The 19,246-nt window shown below is 69.3% G+C and overlaps 1 protein-coding gene across 1 annotated transcript in view; it reads right to left on the minus strand.

Annotated features, from left to right (window-relative positions):
* Positions 1-19,246, minus strand: part of ZNF469 (zinc finger protein 469) — a 37,149-nt gene that overhangs the window by 408 nt on the left and 17,495 nt on the right. The window contains exons 2-3 of the mRNA XM_082711425.1: positions 12,669-12,735; positions 567-10,874 (exon numbers count right to left, since the gene is read on the minus strand). Coding sequence (XP_082567551.1) covers positions 567-10,791 — 10,225 coding nt within the window. The 5' untranslated portion in view covers positions 10,792-10,874; positions 12,669-12,735. The remainder of the gene's footprint in view (positions 1-566; positions 10,875-12,668; positions 12,736-19,246) is intronic.

A 19,246-nucleotide genomic window follows, 5' to 3' on the forward strand; every position in this document is an offset into this window, starting at 1 on the left:
GGCGGGGCCCTGGCCTGGGCAGCTGGGCTTGGCTGGGGTCGTGGCCGTCTCACTCTGGAGCTGCCCGCTGGCTGGCTGGGGCTGGCTGCCACCTGCCGTCTTGCTGCCGTGCCGTGGGCCTCCACTGCCCTGGGTGCTGGGGCTCGGCTTGGCTTTGAGGGTGGTAGGCTCAGTGCCATGGGTCAGCTCTGTGGGTGTGGGACTGGCCACGACCTTCTTTGGTGGAACCGGGAACCTGGGGGCTTTGCTGGGGGTGGGCATAGCCGACCTGTCCTTTGAGGAACTCCGGCCACCCCAAGGCTTGACCGCACTGCCCTTGTGGGAGGGACCCCCTGTACCTCCCTCGGGCACCGTGAGTCCTGTGGACACCTGCTTCTCCTTCTGGGGGAGGGACGGGGCTTCCAGGCAAAGGTCAGGGGTACTTGGGGTCCTGCGTTTCCCTGAGAATGGGCCAGTAGCCCTCTTTCCCTCTCCATCTTGGCCTCTGGCCCCTGGCCGCGGCACGGACCCCCCCAGCGGGAGAGCCTGCTGCAGAGGAGGCCCAGGGCTGCCCGGAGAAGCCTCACCTGCGGACCTCGCCGGGGCTCCGCCTGGCTTGCGGCCACCTAGGCCATCAGCGGAGGCCGCCGGGAAAGGAGACAGAGCCGGGGGCAGCGGCTCCTGGAGGTCAGAGGGCACGTCGCCCCCCGTCCCCGGGGGGCCCACGGGGTCTACAGGCCTCTCCGGGGTCCCGGGCTGCCCCTTGGTGGTGCCAGGGGCTGCTTCTGGGCAGGGCCGGAGCAGGGCTGGGAGCGACCCCTCGCTCCGGGGCGGGCTGCAGCCCCAGGACAGAGGCCCCCGGGCGCCGGGCCCCGCGGGGCTGCCGGGCGCCGCCACCCGGCGCCGCTTGCTGGGCAGCTCGCCCTCGCGGGCCGGCGCCTTGGGGCCGGGGGCGCCGGGCCTGCGCACGCGGCGGAAGGCGAAGGGCGGCTGCGCCCCGCCCCGGTGCTTGCGCATGTGCCGCTCGAACTGCTCCTTCCTGGCGAAGGTGTAGTTGCAGGCGCTGCACACGAGCGCCCGCCGGCTGACGCGCGTGACGTGCGCACACAGCTCGCAGGCGTAGAGCGCCGTGTGCGGCAGCTCCAGCGGCCCCCGCGCGCCGTGCGCCCCGCCCAGGTGCGCGCGCAGCTGCTCGTGCTCGGGGTACACGCGCGGGCAGCGCGGGCACAGGTAGACGCGCTGCGGGCTGTGCACCGCCAGGTGGCGCTGCAGCTTGAAGGGCTTCGGGAAGCGCTTGCCGCAGTGGTGGCAGTCGCGCGAGGGGTCCTCGCAGGCCGGGGGCGCGCGGCCGGCCCGGGGCGGCGGGGAGCGGCCGGCGCGCGCCTGGGCAGAGCCGCGGGGAGCAGGGGGCTTCCCGCAGGCCGCGGGGCCGCTGCTGCCCGCCGAGGCCCCGTCCGGCGCCGGGGTGCGCTCGGGGCCGGGGCGGGCGGCCGCAGCCCGGGGGCTCGCGCTGTCCCTCGGCGACCCTCTCCCGGCCCCCGGCTGCGGCCCCGACGCCTCCCCGGGGCGCCCGTCGGCCGGGGAGCGCCCGCCCCCGCGGGGTCCGGACGCCTGCCCCGCGCCGCCGCCCGGGACGCGTGCGCCCCGCCGGCCGGCGCCCCGGTCCCCGAGGGCCCCCCGCGCCGGCCCCTTGCGGGCGAACCGCAGCGCGTGCTCCCGCAGGTGCTCGTTGTACATCCAGACGTCGGCGGCCGCGCGCCCGCACATGCCGCAGGCCCAGCGGCCCGGCCCGCTCTGCGCGTGCTTCTCCTGCAGGTGCGCCCGCAGCCGCTCGCGGGAGCCGAACCTGCGCGCCACGCACAGGTAGCAGGTGGGCGGCGGCGCGGGGCTGTGGGCCAGCTTGTGCAGGTCCAGCTCGCCCAGGCCGCGGAAGCGCTGGAAGCACACCTTGCACTTGTAGGACGCCCTGCTGGCCTTGGCCGGCCGGTCCCGGCCCGGCGCTCCCCCCGCCCCGGCGGCGCCCGGGCTCGGCGGCTCCGCGAAGTCTAAGGAGCCGGTGCTGAGGACACCCCCGGGGGCGTCCCGGGGCGTCAGGAAGCCCAGGTCCTGCTCGTCCAGCTTGGTGCGGAGCATCTCCAGGTCCACGGCGGCCCCGGGGGGCCCGCTGTCGTAGCGTTCCTGCTCCAGGTCGGGGGGCTCTGGGCTCAGCTCTCCTAGAGAAGAGGCCACCCCTTCAGCTGGGACCTGCAGGTCCAGGTCTCGCCAAGACGGCGGAACCATGTGCAGCTCGGGAATGTTCTCTGACCCGCGGTCCTCCGTGTGGCGGGGGGGCACGTCCTCCGCAGAGTCCACCCCCGGGTCGGCCTCCAGGGCCCACAGGCTGGGGCTGGGGGCCCAGGGGTCAATGCCGGGCACCTTGCTGCTCAGGAAGCCCTCCAGCAGGAAGGACTCCGGCAGACCCGCGGCCTCGTCACCCCACGGGTCCTCGTGGGAGAGGCAGAGAGAGCCCGAGTCGCTGAGGTCCGTGGACAGGCGGGCCGAGCCCAGCGCGAGGCAGCCCCCCACCTCGCGCAGGGGCTCCGGCGGGGGCGGGGCCTTCGGCTTCTGACAGCGCTTCCCGTAGACTCGGGGGTTCTTCTTCTGTGTCAAGCGGTCGCCCAGAGGGAAGAGCTGCGAAAAGGAGGCTTCGTCATCAAACAGGCTCAGAGGGTCCCGGAGACCTGGGCTGGGGGCTCCTGGAGCTGCGCCCTCACATGCCTGGACGCTGACCTGCGCTTCTGGGTTGTGCAGGGGCCCCGGGGAGCAGCTGCTGCTGGCCCCTCCGGCAGATACATGTGTCTCCTGAGGGCCTGGGGGGCTGGAGGAGGACCCAGGCCCCTCCCCTACTCCTTGTCCCGATCCACTCTCCGCTGCTCTGCAGTACCCTGCAGGTTCGGCCCCAGCTGCCCACGCTGGCTCTTTGTGGACGTCTGATGTTCTGGCCTCCCTGGGCCCCCAGCAGCCCCTGGCCAGGGCTGCCTTCTGTCCCCTGGGCCTGTCCCCAGGCAGCGCCCACCCCACCCCCTCCACACGGGTCATCCAATCCTGGAGTGACCTCTGTGCGGGCGTCTCCTCCGGATCTGTGTCCACCGTGTTCTCCATCACCCCGGGCCAGCAGGCGTTGGCATCCGGCTCGGCCTGCACCGAGAGGAGGCTGCCCGGAGGCCCCAGGGGACTGGCAGTTGCAGTGGACGGACCCCGGCGGCTTCTGCCAGAAATCGCACCGGGACTGACCGGAGGACCGTTCGCCTCCCGGAACCTCCTGGCTCTTGGCTTTCTCCCCTTTCCCTGCGACTTCCCCTCCACCTTGCTGGGGACATCCACGGGCGCCCTGCCCCGCCGCTGGCCGCTTCCTTTGTCTGCCTGTTTGGGACAGTGTTTGTCTCTCACCAGTGGGGCCTGCTTCCTGGGCTCTGCCGGCCTCATGTCCTCTCCCGGCTCGCCCGGACCTGGGGGATGAGGCTCCCGGCTGGGGGAACAGCCCAGGGTGCTCCCCGCACTGAGTCCCCTGGCTGGCTGAGGACCTGACGCATCCTCAGGAGCCTCTGTACCCTGGTCAGGAGGCAGCCCAGTGGCACGGCCAGGGCCGTTCAGCACCTGGCTGGACTTCTCCTTCCCAGGTGCCCGGCGGCTCCTCTTTCCGGGGGGCTGGCATGCTGGGGGCTGGGGGCCGGGTGGGGCGGGGGGGCTCCTGTGCAGCCCATGCTTCCGGGCTCTGTGGCGGCTCAGGCCCGGCCTGGAGCGGAAGGAGGCTGCACACACTTCACAGGTCACCGGCCACCCGCTGGAGGTTCCGTCCTCCTGGGGGGCATTTTCTGTGGACACAGCCTTCTGTCTGCTGCCCTGTGGACTCTGGGGAGTGCAGTGAACGGTTCTGAGGCTCTGGGGAGAGCTAGGTCTGGAGTCCTGGGCTGTGCTGCTGGGAGACGCGGTTCTGCCCCGGGGGATCTCCGGGCACGGGCAGGGGACGGCGAGGTCGCTGGTGTCCGCTCCGGGGGCCGTCATGGCGCTAGAGCGGCCAGCCCCCGCCTCGCCTTCCTGGCAGGCACAGGACTCTGGCCCCGTGACCCCCCATGTGGAAGTGTTGGTGGGCACAGCAGTGACACCCTGGCCTTGCCTGTTGCCTGGGGGCTCTGGGGAGGCAGGGCCAGGGGGCCTCCTGCTGGGGCCGCGGTGGGGTGAGGCTCCCCAGCCGTGCGGGTCTGGACGGGCAACCCCAGGGCCTCTTTCTGCCCCTGTGCCATCTGCGGTGGCAACGTCAGGCCCGGCAGGGGTGCTCGTGGTGACTCTTGGGGAGTCAGGCCTCATGGGGGGGGAGCTGGTGACACAGGCAGGAGAGCGCCTTGGCTTCTCCTTTCTGGAATCTTCCAGAGGTCCTGCCACGCTGCCTTCAGGGTGGTCCTGCCCCCAGGCCGGAGTGAAGACACGGATGCAGCCAGGCCGGCCCAAGGGAGGGTTCTGCAGGGGGCTGTGGTCCCCCAGGAGGGGGCGGTGGGCCAGGCTTTCCTTGAAGTCACAGGGGCTTGTCCTCGAAGATGGAGGAGTTGCCGCAGGTGGCCCAGCTCCGGCATCTGTGGCGGCCGGGCTGCAGTCAGCCCTTCGTGGAGGGGGCCCGGCAGGAGAAGGGGGTGGGAGGGGCTGCGGGCTGTCAGCATCCCCGCAGGCTGGAGGTGCTGGGAGCAGCCCCCCCAGCTCGCCTGAAGGTCCGCTGGGAGGGTCTTCCGGGGGCAGATGCTCCAGGCCGCAGGGAATGGGGGTGGCTGCAGAAGCGGGCCGGGGGACACAGGTGGTCAGCTCCCTGACGGCAGAAGCGGGGTTGTCCCCAGTGAGCAGCAGCTGCTTCTCCAGGCCCGGGCTGGCCGCCTTCTCGGAGGTCTGGGCTTCAGGCCCATTTCGGACGTGGGCCACTGCCAAGGCCGGAACCAAAGTTTCTGCATCACACGAGGTAGGGCTTTGGGGGGCCCAGGCCTCTTTCCGAAGGCCTACGAGCTGGCTGTTTCCCTGGAGCTGCCCCCCGAGCTGGTCTGCCTCCCCGGCCAGGGCAGTCTCAGGACCGGCACTGACCGTGAAGAGGCTGTCCAGCCCCAGCAGACCCCCCCAGTTACCCAGCCGCTGTCGGCCTGCTTTGCCTCGGCCCGCGGGCTCCCCAGCCTGGCCGAGGAGGTCCAGGCGTCCGTCAGCCTCAGGTTGCAGCTGACGTCTGGCCGCTGCGGAGACGTCCTGGGGGGGGCTGCGGGCCGTGTCCCCACCTTCTGCACTGTCCCCTTCCAGAGACCCAGGGCTTGGGGTACCAGCAGATGGGCGCCCCTGTGAGCCCAGGCCATCCTCCTCACCCCCAGCCGCTCTGGCCACCAGGAGCCGCAGCTGACGGAGGGGGCTTGCGGCTGGGTCCTGGGGCCTCCTGCCAGGACCGGTGGTGGGCGCGCAGGTGGGACTCGGGGAGGCACCCACGGGCACAGACTCCTCATCACCCTGAAGGCCAGGGCCCCCCGCAGCAGAGTGGGGCGGGCCTGCTTGGCTCGCAGAGCATTCTTCGGGCGCATCGCCATGACCGGCATCACAGGACGGGGCGGCCCCCTGAGAGGCCGAGCTGGGCGCCAGGTGGGCTAGTGGGCGGCCAGATGCTTCCAGCTTGGGGGGGTCTCGGTGGGGCCCTCCTGCCTGTGTGCAGGGAAGGGGCGACAGGGCGTGGCTTGGGTGCATCTTGGCAGCCTCATTATTTTTGGGAAGTAAAGGCTCATGGCTTGGGCTACACCTTGCTAAGCAGCTCACATCCTGTGGAGACTTGAACAGCTCTCCAGGGCTGGGGCAAGAGACGTCTGCATGGGCCCCGCAGTCCCCTTTGGCCTTTGGGAGGCCTGTCTCCAAGACCCCGGCTCTCTGTACTGCTTGGAAGCTGCGGTCGGCCCCACTGAGGCTTCTGGGGGCCCCAGAGGCCCCGTCTAGATGCACACAGGGGGAGAGGGCTGCTTCTCCTGGGTGGGGTGAGGGCCACTCCTCCTGGGGGCTCCCCAGGCCCCCTTCCGTGGTGGCCACTGCTGTTTCTGCCCCTTTTGGGTGTGGAGTCAACACCCCAAGGCCGGTGAGGTCGGCCTCGGAGAAGGTGTCCTTGGGGGGCGAGGCGGCCTGGTGGGTGGGCAGAGGGGCCCCTGTGCCGGCCTGCATTCTGCCCACCTGCCCAGCTGCGCACGGCAGTTCTGGGGCCCTGGACACCCCTTTACTCTGCAGCTGAGTCTCCAATTCGGCGACCAGTCTTTTGATTTCTAGTTCATCTTCGGACAGGCTGCCCATAAAAGCGATGCCACATTCGCTGACCTTGCCAGGCAGAGGGGAAGGACTGGCAGCCTCTGCTGCTTCCCCGGGGCGTCTCCTACTGAAGGCCTTCTCCCCCAAGAGGTCGGGAAGGTGACCCACATGGCTGGCCAGCACTGGGGCCTCCTCCAGCAGGGACCAGCCCTTGTCGGGCAGAAGCAGGGAGTATGGTGGCTCTAACTGCAGTTTCCTTGGGGGAGGATCAGCGCACAGGGGCGGGGGGTCGGTGTCTCCGCTTCCCTGCCGGCCACTGTAGGTGGGTGGGTCAAGCCCATCTGTAGGCAGCCCCGGGAAGAGCGGCGTGGACTCCAGGGTCAGCGGGGGTCCGGCTTTGCCGGGGCTCCCATGGATCGCGTAGGGTGGACTCCTTGGTGGTTTTGGCTCAAGGACACTGGTGTGCAAACCGTCTTGGGGCCGGCGTGCGCCGCTGGTAGCTGGAGAGTCCGGTGCTAAGGGCGTGGAGTAGAGGCCTTCTTGGAGACAGCCAGGCAGGTCTTTGGGTCCGAGGAACAATTTTCTGGGGGGACTGCTGTAGGGCTGGGCCCCCTTTCTGGCAAGTGGAACCCCCACTGGGTCTCTGTTAAGAAGAGCAGGGCCACAGCCAAGATCAGGAGTCTTCAAAAACAGGGCGCCAGATTCAAGGGCGGAGGTGTCGGCGGCGTGAGCGACAGGCACCAGCAGCTCTCCTGATGGGTAGGGGTCCTCTCTGTCCTGGGAGGTGGGCGGCTCTGTGCCCTGGGCCGTGCCTGGCACACTCCCACGGGACAGCCGGGGGTCCCCTCTGCCTGGCTCCGGGGCTGGGGACCGGGGGCTTCCCTCCCCGCAGGAGGCTGGAGAAGAGCTTGGAGCCTCTCTGTGGAGTTCGGTGGCACCTGGCAGTCGCTCCTCAGCAGGTCTGGGGTTCTTGGTCTCCGGGGGGGAGTCCAGGGCCGGACGGTTCTCCTCTGGGGCCCTGGCACTGGCCGGAACCTGCAGGAGGCGCTTGGGGCCTCTCTCCTCGGGGCCTGGGCAAGGACTGCCTGGCTCCTTGGGGCTGGGGGGGGCCCTGACCTTTGCGGCTTCCTGCTTCCTGACCGTCCTGGCTTTCTGCGGCCCTCGGTCCTCCTCAGGGCCCAGGGCCACATCGGCTTCCTTCTGCTTTGTGCCTCGGTGCCGCCGGCCACAGCCCTGGCGGGGCCGCCCTCGGAGGCAGGAGCCGTGTGGCTGTGACCCGTCCTCTTCCTCGGACTCGGAGGCACAGGTGAGCTCTCCGAAGCCCAGCTCAGCGCTGCTGGGCACCTGCCTCACCGGGGCCTGAGGTAGGCGCCCGCCTGGGCCATGCCGCCGCGGCCGCCCCTGGGCCTTGTTCTTCTGCTGCACGATTTTGTGGATGAGCTCCTTGCTCCAGGTGCCGGCCCGGGGCTTCCTCCTCCTGGAGCCCTTCCCGGGGGACAGGCGGAGGCGTGGTGAGCTCCTAGTCTCCATGGGGAGGGCCCGGTGGCTGGGATCGGCGGGGCTCCTGGGGGCCTGGGTCCTGAGGTCCCGGGGGCGGGGTGGGGGTGCCTCCGCCACGTGGCCTTTCCTCCTCGGCCTCAGGCAAGTGGCTCTGGGGCCCTTCCGGCTATCGGTGGAGCTGGAGGGGTCCAGCCCTTTCTGGAACAACTTGAACTGCTTCCCTCTCCTCTGCTGGCTGCCTAGGCCAGCCCCACCTGCCTCGGTGGGCGCGGGGCCCAGGGAGCGGGTTTTGGGCCGGCTGCGGGCCGGGCAGCCCCCATTCCCAGGGCGGGGGACCTGGGGCTCCAGAGGGGCGGCCTCGCCCGGGAGCGGGTGCTGGGCTTTTTTCTCTGGCACGGCCCCCACCTTGGTCTTGGGGGGCTGCCCAGCACCAGGCCCTCTGGGGCCGGAAAGCTCCTCATCAGCGAAGACATCGATGAAGCTGCTGTCGATCTCGGGGTTGTCCGACTGGTACCCCAGGCCGTTGAGCGCCTCGGTGATGAGGCTGTCCAGCTTGGCGTCGTCCTCAGGGTCCAGGTCTGTGGCAGGGAGGGCGAAGGGGGCGGTGGCCAGGCTGGGCAGGAAGCTGGTCCTCAGGGGGTCCTCTTTGCCGTCAGCCCGGAGGTCCCCGCTGAGCAGTAAGGGGACCGTCTTGGTGTGGCTGAGCAGGCTCAGGTTCCCGCTGGCTGGCGCTTTGGGGGCGGCGGGGGGGCCAGGAGGGCCCGGGGGCTGCGGGGGGCCGTCCTTGGCCCTGGCCAGCAGTGCGCGGCAGAACTGCCGGTGTCCCAGGAAGGCGGCCAGGCTGCTGTAGTTCTGGTCGCACTGCCTGCAGGTGAGCAACACGTCCAGCTGGTCCAGACTCGCGCTGCTCAGGGGGAAGTGGTGGGCCGGGTAGGGGGGTGGCTCCTGGGGGAAGCCTTCCAGCCTGGCCTCCGGGCCTGAGCCTGAGAAGGGGGCCTCCTCCTCTAAGCATTTGAAAGAGCCCTCAGGCCCCAGCCCCTCCGCGGGGAAAGGGAATTCTCCGACGGGCTCCGGCTGATAGTGCCTGGGCACGGCGTGTGGGGGCTCAGGGGACGGGTAGGGGCTGCTGGTCTCCGGAGGGCGAGCAGGGGCGTGGAAGAAGGTGGGGGGCCCGAGTGGGCCGGACACCTGGCTCTCCTCCGAGCTGGGGTTGGCCGGGCTGCTGGACAGCGGGGACAGCGAGGAGCAGGAGCTGCTGCTGGCCGTGTTGGTGGCCGGTGAGGGCAGCGGGGACCCACAGGGAGAGGCGCCCACGACTCGGGGAGGGGGCAGGCTGGGGGTTGCCCGGGGTGAGACCTGGGACTGGGCCACCCCAAAGAACAGGGATTGGGCTCCGGAGTCCTTCAGCCCGTTGTAGGCGAACAGGCCAGGGGAGCTGCCCCCGTGCTGACCTGGACTGTTTCTCAGGACTGCCAGCTTCTCCCCAGGCCCAGCGGTCTTGCCGGCAGCCCCCAGGGCTCCCTGGCTGCTGCCCTGCCACTCGGGGACCCCTGCGGGGAAAGGCAGCTGGCTCAGCACCTCCATGCGCTGGGGGCCAGGCCCGGTGGCTGGGAGCACTTGGGGCCAGGGCAGTGGGGGGCTCTGGGGGAGGCCAAGGCGCTGGCCTAGGTTGGCCTGGCCTTTGAAGAAGGCATTCCCGGCAGGGGCTGGGGGGCCCAGGGGAGGTGTGGGGTAAGGGGCTGCGGCAGGGTCCCATAGCGGGGGCAGTCTGGTGGGCAGGGGCCCTGGGGTGGCCAGCTCTGTGTCTAGAGGCCCTGGGCTGGTCCCCACTCCGCTGGCCCCGGGCCTTCCATAGGGCTGCCCAGGAAAGTGCCTCTGGGACAGAGAGTTTGGGGGCCCCCTGGGGCTCCCCAGCCTGTTGTCCTGGGCCAAAGGCAGTCTCTCAGGCAGAGCTTTGGTCAGGCTCTTGTGCAAATTGTCTGGAAAGGTGGCCGGGCTCTCTGAGAAAGGGCTGGGGGCCAGGGGAGCAGCACCAGGTTGTGGGGGAGCACAGCCGAGGTCACTGGGGGTGTCAAGGCTGGGCCGGCCTGGGTAGCAGGGTGGGGGCTGGGGCGTGGGCAGGGTGGGCAAGGGGCAGGCGGCGCCTGTGCCCACCGCGTCTTCTGGCCACGCTCCCCTGGGCTGGCAGAAGGCAAACACTAGCGCTCTTTCCCCGCACGTGGGCGGGGACCTGTCCGCGGGGAAGGGTTTTGGGCCAGGCCCATGCAGTGCCCGGAGGGGGTACGGGAAGGAGGCCACCACGGGGCCGTCCCCTTCGGGAAAAGGCTCTGGCTTGGCAGCAGGGACCCCAAATCTAGCACCTGGGAAGCCGTTCCCAACAGCGGGAGGCCAGCTGTCGGCGCCCCCGGCCTGGAGTTCCGAGTAGGAGGCCGGCCGGCAGGGACTGGCACTGCTGCCCGAGGGGGGCCGGAGGGGCGGGGGCCCGGAGGTGGCCTTCTGTGAGGTATGGTTGCTGGAGGTAAAGCTGGAGGGGGTCTCCTGGAAGCACCTTTGGAAACTGAGCTCTTCTGGGGTCGGTGGGGCCTTTGCCTCTGGGGGCCCGGGGTCCTCGCCCTGTGGGCCCTCAGGAGTCTTGTCCAGAGTGTGTCTGACCCTTGGGCCAGAGATGCTCCGACTGTACAGCTGCTGGGGACTGCCGTCGGCCCTGCTGGCCTGCTGCGTGAGAGCCTGCACCGGGCTCCTCCCGGGGGTGCCCTGCGGGCTGCCCCCCCTCCCTGCGAGGCTGCTCAGGGACTCGGCTCTCAGGAGGGGCGCCTTGGGTTCCCCCTCCCTGGCCTGCCACAGCTGGGACTCTGGAGGCTCCCCTACCCAGGCCCTGCTGCCTGTGGCCTTGGTGGTCCTGCTGGCTGGGCCGCCGTCCTCGCTGGGGGGCTGGGAGGGCCCCCCCAGGCCACCAGCTGTTTGGCAGGGCTGCGGGTCTCGGGTCATGGCTGGGGGCAGTGCTTGGCGGGGCTGCTCCCCGGGCATGGCCCCTCCGTCTGGGCGCTAGGAGGACGTGGTGGTCCAAGGGGGCCCCTGGGGAAGCCTGTTCTCATGGTCCTGAACGGAGCCTGCAAGGAAAGCACAGGGTGAGTCAGGGGGTTGCCGGGGGCCACAGGGGAGCCCCTGCACTCAGGGGAGGCTTCCTTTTGGGAGAGAGAGGATCCAAGAAGGGCGCTGGCCGCCCTCAAACCAGCCTTGCCAGGTGCTAGCTGGGCCACGAGTGGGAGGGCTGCATGTGCCACGCAAACTCCCAGACTGGACCCCCATGGCGGGACGGTGGGCAACTGGTCGTCATTGGCATGGCCTGAGATAAACCCAGGGGTGAGCGGGGGACCGCCCAGGGAGGAGGACGGGGCCACCTTCGCATGCCTGGAGCTGTGGGAAGGGAGGGGGTGAGTCTGTCCCTGGCGCGGCTGGCCCTGCCCAGGGGGCCCACGGGTCAGCCCCCACAGGGCGGGCCTGCGTGTGGATTTCTAGGCAGTGCCAGGCTCTGGGGGCACTCCCTCCCTGCGCGCAGACGCCTGCCCAGAGGCCGCCCCACGGAGGAGGGGTGTCGTGCCTAACTGGGGTACAAGAGCCCTTGCTCCCCTGGGAGGATGCCGCACCCACTCCCAGCGGCCCCCCACATCCCATCACCCTCCTAAGTGGCAGCCTTACCCCCCCAACCTGGCCTGCTGCCTGGGGCCCGTCCTCCACTCTCCTTTCTCTCTTGGGACCAGGAGACCTTAGAGCAAAGTCTCATGGGGGATGTTTGTCAAATGAATACGTGATGGTAACAGCAGCAGTGAGCTCCTTCCGAGCTCCGCTGGGGGCCGGGGCACTGGGCGCTTCCCGTCAGTTCCTCCTGTTCTCGCACTGGCTCCGGAGGCTGGAACTGTTAGGCCCAGCCCTGGCTGACGGGCAAGGAGCGGAGAAAGGGGCCTCACGGTGGGTGGCAGGCACTGGGTCCCTGGGATCCCCATGTGGCCCAGCGGTGACGCACAGTGTCCACAGGAGCTCAGGGCCAGGACCCCTGCAGAGCCCCCTGGGCTCCAGGGCAACATGGTCTGGGGAGGGGGCATTTCCACCCCAGCCCAGGCCCCGGGGACAGGGAGCCGGCGACTGGGCCTTGCCTGGGTCTGGGGTCTGACACACGGAGGCTCTCACGGCTGGGGAAAGGTCAGCTCTCACAACCTTGACCTTGTAGGGATGGTTGACGGCGACTCCCCCTCGGGGTGGCCCTAAGGTTCAATGGTCACATAAGCTGGCTTGGTGCCTGGTACACCGGTGGGGGCGGCACTCCCCAGGGAGGGCTGGCTCTTCCCCGAGCCTCATGCCCCTCTGTGCCTTCCCAGGATACGGGACCTTTCTACAATATCCACAAGCCGCTCTGTACCTGCCTGTGTCCCGAGGGTCTTTTCTGTCCCAGACCCAAAGCCTGGCCTTCCCCAAGAGCAGCCCACTGCCACCTCCTCCGGGGAGCTTGCCCTGATGCCCAGCAGCCTGGCCGTCACGTGTGACCTCAGCCCCTGCAAAGGCAGCGGGAGGGAGTCTGTGCTTGGCCCGAGTCCTGCTGCTCACGTCTAGTGGCCACATCGAGCTATGTGGCCAAGCCTGCTGGCAGAGGGACAGGCTGGGGCAGGCTGGGGGTTGGCAGCATCTCGGATGGGGAATCCCCCTGCCTCCCCAGAGCCCCGGAGGGAGGGGCCCTGACAGCACAGCGAAGTCTGGGGGAAGGTCCCTAGGGGAGGCAGCTGGAAGCCCCCATGGCTAGAGGTGGACGGGGCCGGCCAGGTGCTGTGGGGAAGTATTCGGGCTGGGGACAAGGACATCTCCGGCCCGAGAGGCGGCCTGGCCCTGTTCCGGTGTCCTTGGCTACGTACCTGGGGAGTCAGTCCGTCAGCCGAGTCGCTGTGCAGGTCCGTTTCCTGAGGAATGGGGGTTTCTCGGCTGCCGAGAGAATGGAAAACATGTCAGATGGCGTGCCCCCTCCCCACCGGAGGAGCCAGCCCCCCTCCCGGCACCCTGCAGAGCCAGTGGGGCTGCCACGGGGCCGCGGGGAGATGGGTGAACTCCGGAGGCTTGTCCCTGGGGCCCCTGCCGGGCTGGGGGTCGGCCTCCCGCTTCCCCCCAGGTTTGATGATTATTTTACACTTCCCTCTGCTAGGAAGTGTGTGCACAGGGGACACACTCATGCGGTTCCCAAACTGGGGACAGCGCTCCGAGGTCTGCAGAGAGAAGCCTGGCGCCAAGCCCGGCCCCATGGGCCCCATGCCCCAGCCCTGCAGGGCGGGCAGCGGAGGCGGACTCCTGCGTTTCCGTCCAGAGTCTACCGATGCAAATACCAGCCAATACGGAGAGAGGCTGTCAAAGCGCGGGCATGACGGCTCTGAAAGTCGCCAGGAGTCCCTTCATTGCTCCTCGCTCCCAGCACTGGAGCCCGATCCCTCCCCTTCGAGGTGGGCTGCGCACGGAGACGGCCGCGTGCCAGGGCTGAGGAGGGAGGGGAGGGTCCGGCTGTGGCAATCGGCTCACACGAGGCGTTAGCATCCCGCCCGCTGGCCGTCACAACCCCCGCCCCCACGTGGGCAGGCCACGTGCGAGGCCCCGGGGCCCCACCCACAGCCACGTGAGCACCCACTGGGAAGCGGCGCCTCCAGGCCCGGTTGGGCCTCCAGACCAGCCTGCGGCCCGTGCCGACCTTCCAGCACAACCTCGGGGAGCCCAGGAGCCCGCCCTGCGGAGCCGCTCCTGGACTCCTGACCTGGGACCTGCGAGACACCGGTGGCGGCTGCTTTAGCAGCGGCTTGCCCCCCGCAGCAGACACTGCCTCTTCTAGCCGATGGGTCTGGGATGCCTCCTGAGGTCCCCGGCTTCGGTCTGAGGCCCGCGCCAGAGCAGGAAGGACGCCCCTCCCCCGCAGCTGGCAGGTGGGGCCCGCTGACCCCGTGTGGAGCCGTCCCTACCCTTGCCCGTCTGATGGGGCAGATGTCTCTACGTTTGTGTGAGGCGTGTGCAAGGCCATTCTCGGCTCTGCCTCACGGGGTCTGCTCGGAGGTCAGCACGACAGAGGGAGGTGTGACCTGTCCGTCGCACAGCACGCGGCGAGGCAAAGGGACGAGAAGGCGGCCTGCGACTGTGCTCCCGCGCCGGACACAGCGGCTCCGCACCGTGGGCCCCGCCCCAGGGACCCCTTCCCCTCCCGGGGGTGCCAAGCCTGTGGGCAGAGCTCAGCCACGCAGTCACCCTCTCGGCCCATGGCTCCTATAGGGGCTGGACGGACCGTGTCCGGGGCCTGGACGCTAGAGCAGGCTCGGGCAACAGGTGTGCCCAGGGTCTCGGGTTCCCACCTCCGCCCAGGCTCCTGGCAAGGCCCCTCGCTGTGCCTGGGTGTGGGTTTCAGCAGGCCTGGGGCTCCTTTGAAGTCAATGCAATCCCTCCGATCCCAGGCCGCCCCAGGGAACCCCCGGGAGCAGCCACCTCCTCTTCCCGCAGAAACACTACCCGGCCCCCTCGTCCCGGGTAACCCGAGACTGAACGTGCCGCTGGCTCTGGCTGGGGTGTGGGGCGGTGGCTCCTGGCGGTCCTGCTGTAGGCTTGGACCTGGCCCTCCTGGGGCCTCCCTGCGACCCCTCGACCCCCTCATGGCGTCTGGCCTCTGTTCCGGCTCCTCCCCTGCCCCCAATCTGCCCTATGTCGCCGTGGCCTCTCTGTCTGCTCTCCTGACCTTTCGCTCCCCGGCTGCTCCGGAGACGCCCGCCCCACCTAGGACGCCTCACCGGCTTCATTCCTGCCTTCCTGATTCCCACACACCTGCACGGGGAGGGTGTGCGACGGGCCCACCGGGCCTCTCTGGGACCGTCTGTGTCCTGACCTCAGGGGGTTCCTGACGCCCCATGATTCGTGCAAAAACCAGCATGCGGTGGGCCTCTGTGGATGGGGGCACTTCCTAGGTCCTCTCTGTCTGCCTCTTCCGAGAAGCCCTCCCGCTTGCATGGGTATCCACCAGGGCGATACTGGTCAGGCGATCACTGAGGGTGTCCCCCTGCGGTCACGGCAGACCGTGTTCCCACGTCCTGGGCTGGCCTGTGCAGTCAGAGCCTGGTGCCCCGGCCTGTCTCCCAGCTGTGGGGCTGTGCCCGAGCATGAGACCCTCCCCGCTCAGGAACTCCTCAGCCCCCCAGCCCAGCCCCCTACCCGAGGCACCTGCTGGGGTCCGGACCAGCCGGGGGTCAGGGGGTCAGGCGGGCCGGGATGAGCCCCACGAGGCCGCCCACCCAGGTTCAAGTGCTGTATGCCTTGCTCCTTGCCCCAGCCCTCCCCACCGCGCCCCTGCGGCCCCAGAGAACCCGCCCCGGGACGTGGCCCCGCGGTGGGCTGCTCTCCTCACGCTGCCCTGCGAGGCCCCTCCTGAACTACAGACGGGACGCTGAGGCACGTGAGGGGTCTTCTCCCAGCTGGGGCAGCCGATGGAGGCAGAAGCCTGCGCGGACGTAGGAGCAGGGCCGGGACGGAACACGCGGGGTGTCAGGGTAGGAGGCAGGGCCGGGGAGGGCGTGCAGGGCCCGACAGGTGGGGAAGGGCCTCAGCACTGTGGCCGGGTCAGGACCTCCTGGCTGGGAGGTGCCCTGACACCTGGTTCCCTGTCCTGCGTCTGGCAGCCTGCCCCCACCACCGGCCCTGCTGCTGGCCTCCCCGGCGTGCACCCCTCCTGGCCGCCCCCCGGGGGCAGGGGAGCGTGCAGGGGGGCCTGGTGCCAGCTCTGCGGGGCGGGGCCAGCAGCTCCAGGGTCTCTGCTAGTGCATGGCCGGGCAGAGCCATGTCCCCACGCACCCCCACGCCAAGGCTGCGGCGCGCAGTGCCCCCTCGCTCGCTCTCCGTTCCTGCCGCAGCCACCCCGGCCCTGACCGGCCTGTCCCCGCATGGGCCCTGGATCCTCGGGGAGCTGAGTGCTGTGGCCCGAGCCACGCGGGGCTCCCAGTCACCAGCTGGGTGCTCTGGGCGCTGTGGCGTGGCTCCTGGCGACATTCCTTCTCCCGACACTCTCCTGCCCCTGCCCTTCCAACGCTGCCGCTTTGCTTAAAAACTATCTGTTACCCGAGCGCGCAGATAATCCCGTGCTGGTGCCACGGTATCTCGGCCGTGGGCCGCGGCAGCGCTTACGAGCGCCCTGCCAATTATCGGCTGCGTTCATCTTAATTACTCGGGGGAAAGTGGAGGCAGGCGTTGCACGGGGCCGGGAAGCGTGTTTGTCTGCCTTATCGGGGCGCACATTTGAGATCCTTGAACAGGAGGGAGAGAAGAGGAGCGTGTCTTTGAGCATGACAGGGAGGGGCCGGCGTGGCGGCGGGGGTCCTGCCTCGGGACGGGGCCGTTGCCCACCCCGCGGCCCAGACAGGCCCCTCGCCCTGCCCTTCTGTTCCGCGAGGACCGATGGTGGAAGTGCAAACACACTCCCGCAGCAGCTCCTCGCTTCCCAGACTTCGGGGGTCCGCCGGCCAGCCAGGGCCCCCAGGCCAGACGGAGCCTGGTGACCGCACCTGGTGACCGCGCGGGATCCCTGCACCGCCTGCAGCTGCGGCGGCCCATCCCAGACCCCACACGCCCTCCCCCGGGCGAGGCTGCAGATCTGATCCCCAGGGAGCTAGGAGCCCTGGGACCCCCGGCAGGGATGGGCAGGGTCCGGCCAGCGTGTGACAGGGTTGCGCTGACTGTGGCTGGCTGTGGGAGCAGGGGGACCACAGGAGGACATGGACACGCATTGGAGAGTCTGAGTCCAGCCCGGCCCGGGGGACTGTCCCCGAGCCTGAGTGGCCGGCTGGCACGTCCGACGGCCCGTGTGGTCTGGAACGCACTCGCTGGCCCAGCCAACTGCCTGGCATGCGGAGAGCCGCCAGGAATCAAAGGTGGGAGTCCTGGCCTGGTCACCACTCTGGCCAGGGGCTGTCCCCGATGCCTGTGCTGACAGTGCCCTCTGGAACCCCGGGCACCAGCAGTCCTGGGTGGCTGGTGCCCGGCCAGCTCTGTAGGGACCTCACCTGCAAGACGGCAGTGTCCACACCGTCCCATGCAGGCTGGCCACGGAAGGGCCACAGAGGGAGACTGGGGACCGAAAGTAGGAGAGGTGTCAAGTCCTTTGAGGGCCACATGTGGGGTACCCAGGGGAGAGTCGCTGCGGGGATCCCTGTGCCTTCACGCCCGAGCTCCGGGTTCGGGCGCCACATGCCCGAGAGGTCTGCGCACGGCACTGCCTAGAGCCTTCTGCCCTCACCCCTCCACCGTCCCTGACACCTGCTTGCCCTCTGCCGTGCCCCGCGTCCCCGCACACCGGGCAGGCTCCTGCCCTCGGCACCTACCCTGACCATTCCTTTCCCGGGATATGCCTCCTTTCCCTCCTCCCCTGGTCTAGCTGCAATGCCACCTCCTCCAGGAAGTCCTCCCTGACCATGGAGCTAGCATAGCTGCTACCTGCAGTCATTCTCTGGCCCTCCCCGGCTTGCTGATGCCCTGCCCCGAACTCTACCGCAGGCAGCATGAGGGCTGGGGTCCAGCCTGTCCTGTGGCCGTGTGGGCTCAGCCCTACCCTCAGGGTCCAGCACAGGCTTCAGAGGACTTGGCTCTGCCCAGCCTTCTGCTGGCCTCTCTGGGTGCCTTGGGGAAGCTCGGCAGCCCTGTTTGTCCATCCGTGAGATGGGCCAGACGCTCCCCTCAGCACACGCACGCCCATGTGTGCCCACCCAGAAGCACGCACGCATGGGTACCCGTGCACACACGCCCAAACGTGTGAACAGTCCCCAGCACGTGGACATACACGTGTGCAAACACACACATGCACGTCCTGTGGGGCTCTCCCAGGCCGTGGAGGGGGCGTACGGTCTTCGGACTCTGGACCCCGTTTCCCTGGAGGAGGCAGCAGGCAGGGGTGCTGCCCGGGGCCCCTCCATCTCTGCCCTGGCCCCCGAGGGCAGGGACGTCTGGGGGCAAGGCTGATGCTCAGTTTGGGAGGTGCGTCCCGTACCACGAATGCCGACACCGGACGCAGCTAGTCCTGGCACAGGCTGGCGGCCCCCTGGCCTATTCCTTGGGACGTGCTCCTTCCTGGCTCAGAGGGACAAGGGACCGCAAGGGTGGTGACACCCAGGGTCTGCCATGCCGGGGTCGCCCTAGGATTCAAAGGCCCTAGCAAGCTGTCGGCCAAGCCGGGGGTGTGTGCAGCAAGTGTCTGCTGTCCTAAAGCCGAGAGGAGCTCCCCCAGGGCAGCGGCTCGTGAGGACTAAGGGCAGCAGCAGAACTCGGGGATCCAAGGAAACCAGTTTACGGTTAGCGGGCACGAGTGGACTCGTGATCCTAGAACGAGGATCTCTGGGGGCACCTAGCTTTCTGTGCTCACTTCAGCTGCACGCGGCTCTGAGCTCTGCTGCTCAGAGAGGGTGCGGGCTTGCTGGAGGCCACAGTGGCAGAGCCTGGGCTCCCGGGACCAGGGGCATCGAGGTCGTGGCCAGGGCAGCGCTCCAGCGATGCTTAAAGCAGCTGTTAGTGTCCCTGCTCCTGGCCCCCCTGCCCCAGAGAAGGGAAGACACTGGTCTGGGTGCTGAGCAGCTGGTCTGAGGAAGGGCTGGCACTACCCGGTTTGGGTACCAGCTCTATCAACCCCATCCCCACCGGCCGGGAGGGAACGCGGCTAGAGGGACCGGGGTGGGGGGAAGCTGGGCGGTGGGGGTGGCTGGCCTTATCCTGGTGCCCTCTGTCCCCAGGGTGGACCCTGAACCCCATATGGTTGCAGACCCGAGGTCCCCGTGGGCTCTGTCGGGTGGACACCCGCTCTCGGAGACCTGGGCCTTGGTCTCATCACTGCCCCAGTGCGGGGCAGGAACCTCAGTGCCTCCAGCCTCAGCCGGCCTTGGCCCCTTGGGCTCAGGGTCCCACTGGGAACGCTCGAAGCTGGGTGTGCAAAGCTTCCCGTGGCTCTGATTGTCGGGAAAGCCTGTGTCATCCTCCCCCGACAGCCCATCCGCTGGCCAAAGTCCGTCCTTTGCCACCCCTTTCTCGGCCCCGCATGAAGCCCAGGGTGCACCGACCATGCCTTCGGGGAGTGAGAGGCTTCCCGACCTTTGATGCTGAGGGTGGGCAGAGGACCAGCACCCGAGGGAGGGAGGGTGGGGCCCAGAGCATGCCCCGGGAAGCTCGCAAGCGGTCACCCCCCACCCTGTGACCCCGACTGTGGCACAGAGATCAAGTTCTGCGAGAGGGCAGCAGAGCATCGCGGACCTGGAGGGAACGGGCCCCTGGGGGCCAGCCTGGCTGGGGCTGGGCTCGGCTCCTGCTCCCCTGGGGCTCGGGGTGAGGTGTCTCAGGCCGGTCTTCCCTGCTTCCAGCCAGCCTGGGGGAGCAGCCTTAGACCCATTTGACAGGTGAGGAAGCTGAGGCTGCAGGAGGAAAGAGAGCTGGCGGACAGCGGTGC

Source organism: Mustela nivalis, assembly GCF_964662115.1.
Source record: "Mustela nivalis genome assembly, chromosome: 18".
Taxonomy (NCBI): domain Eukaryota; kingdom Metazoa; phylum Chordata; class Mammalia; order Carnivora; family Mustelidae; genus Mustela; species Mustela nivalis.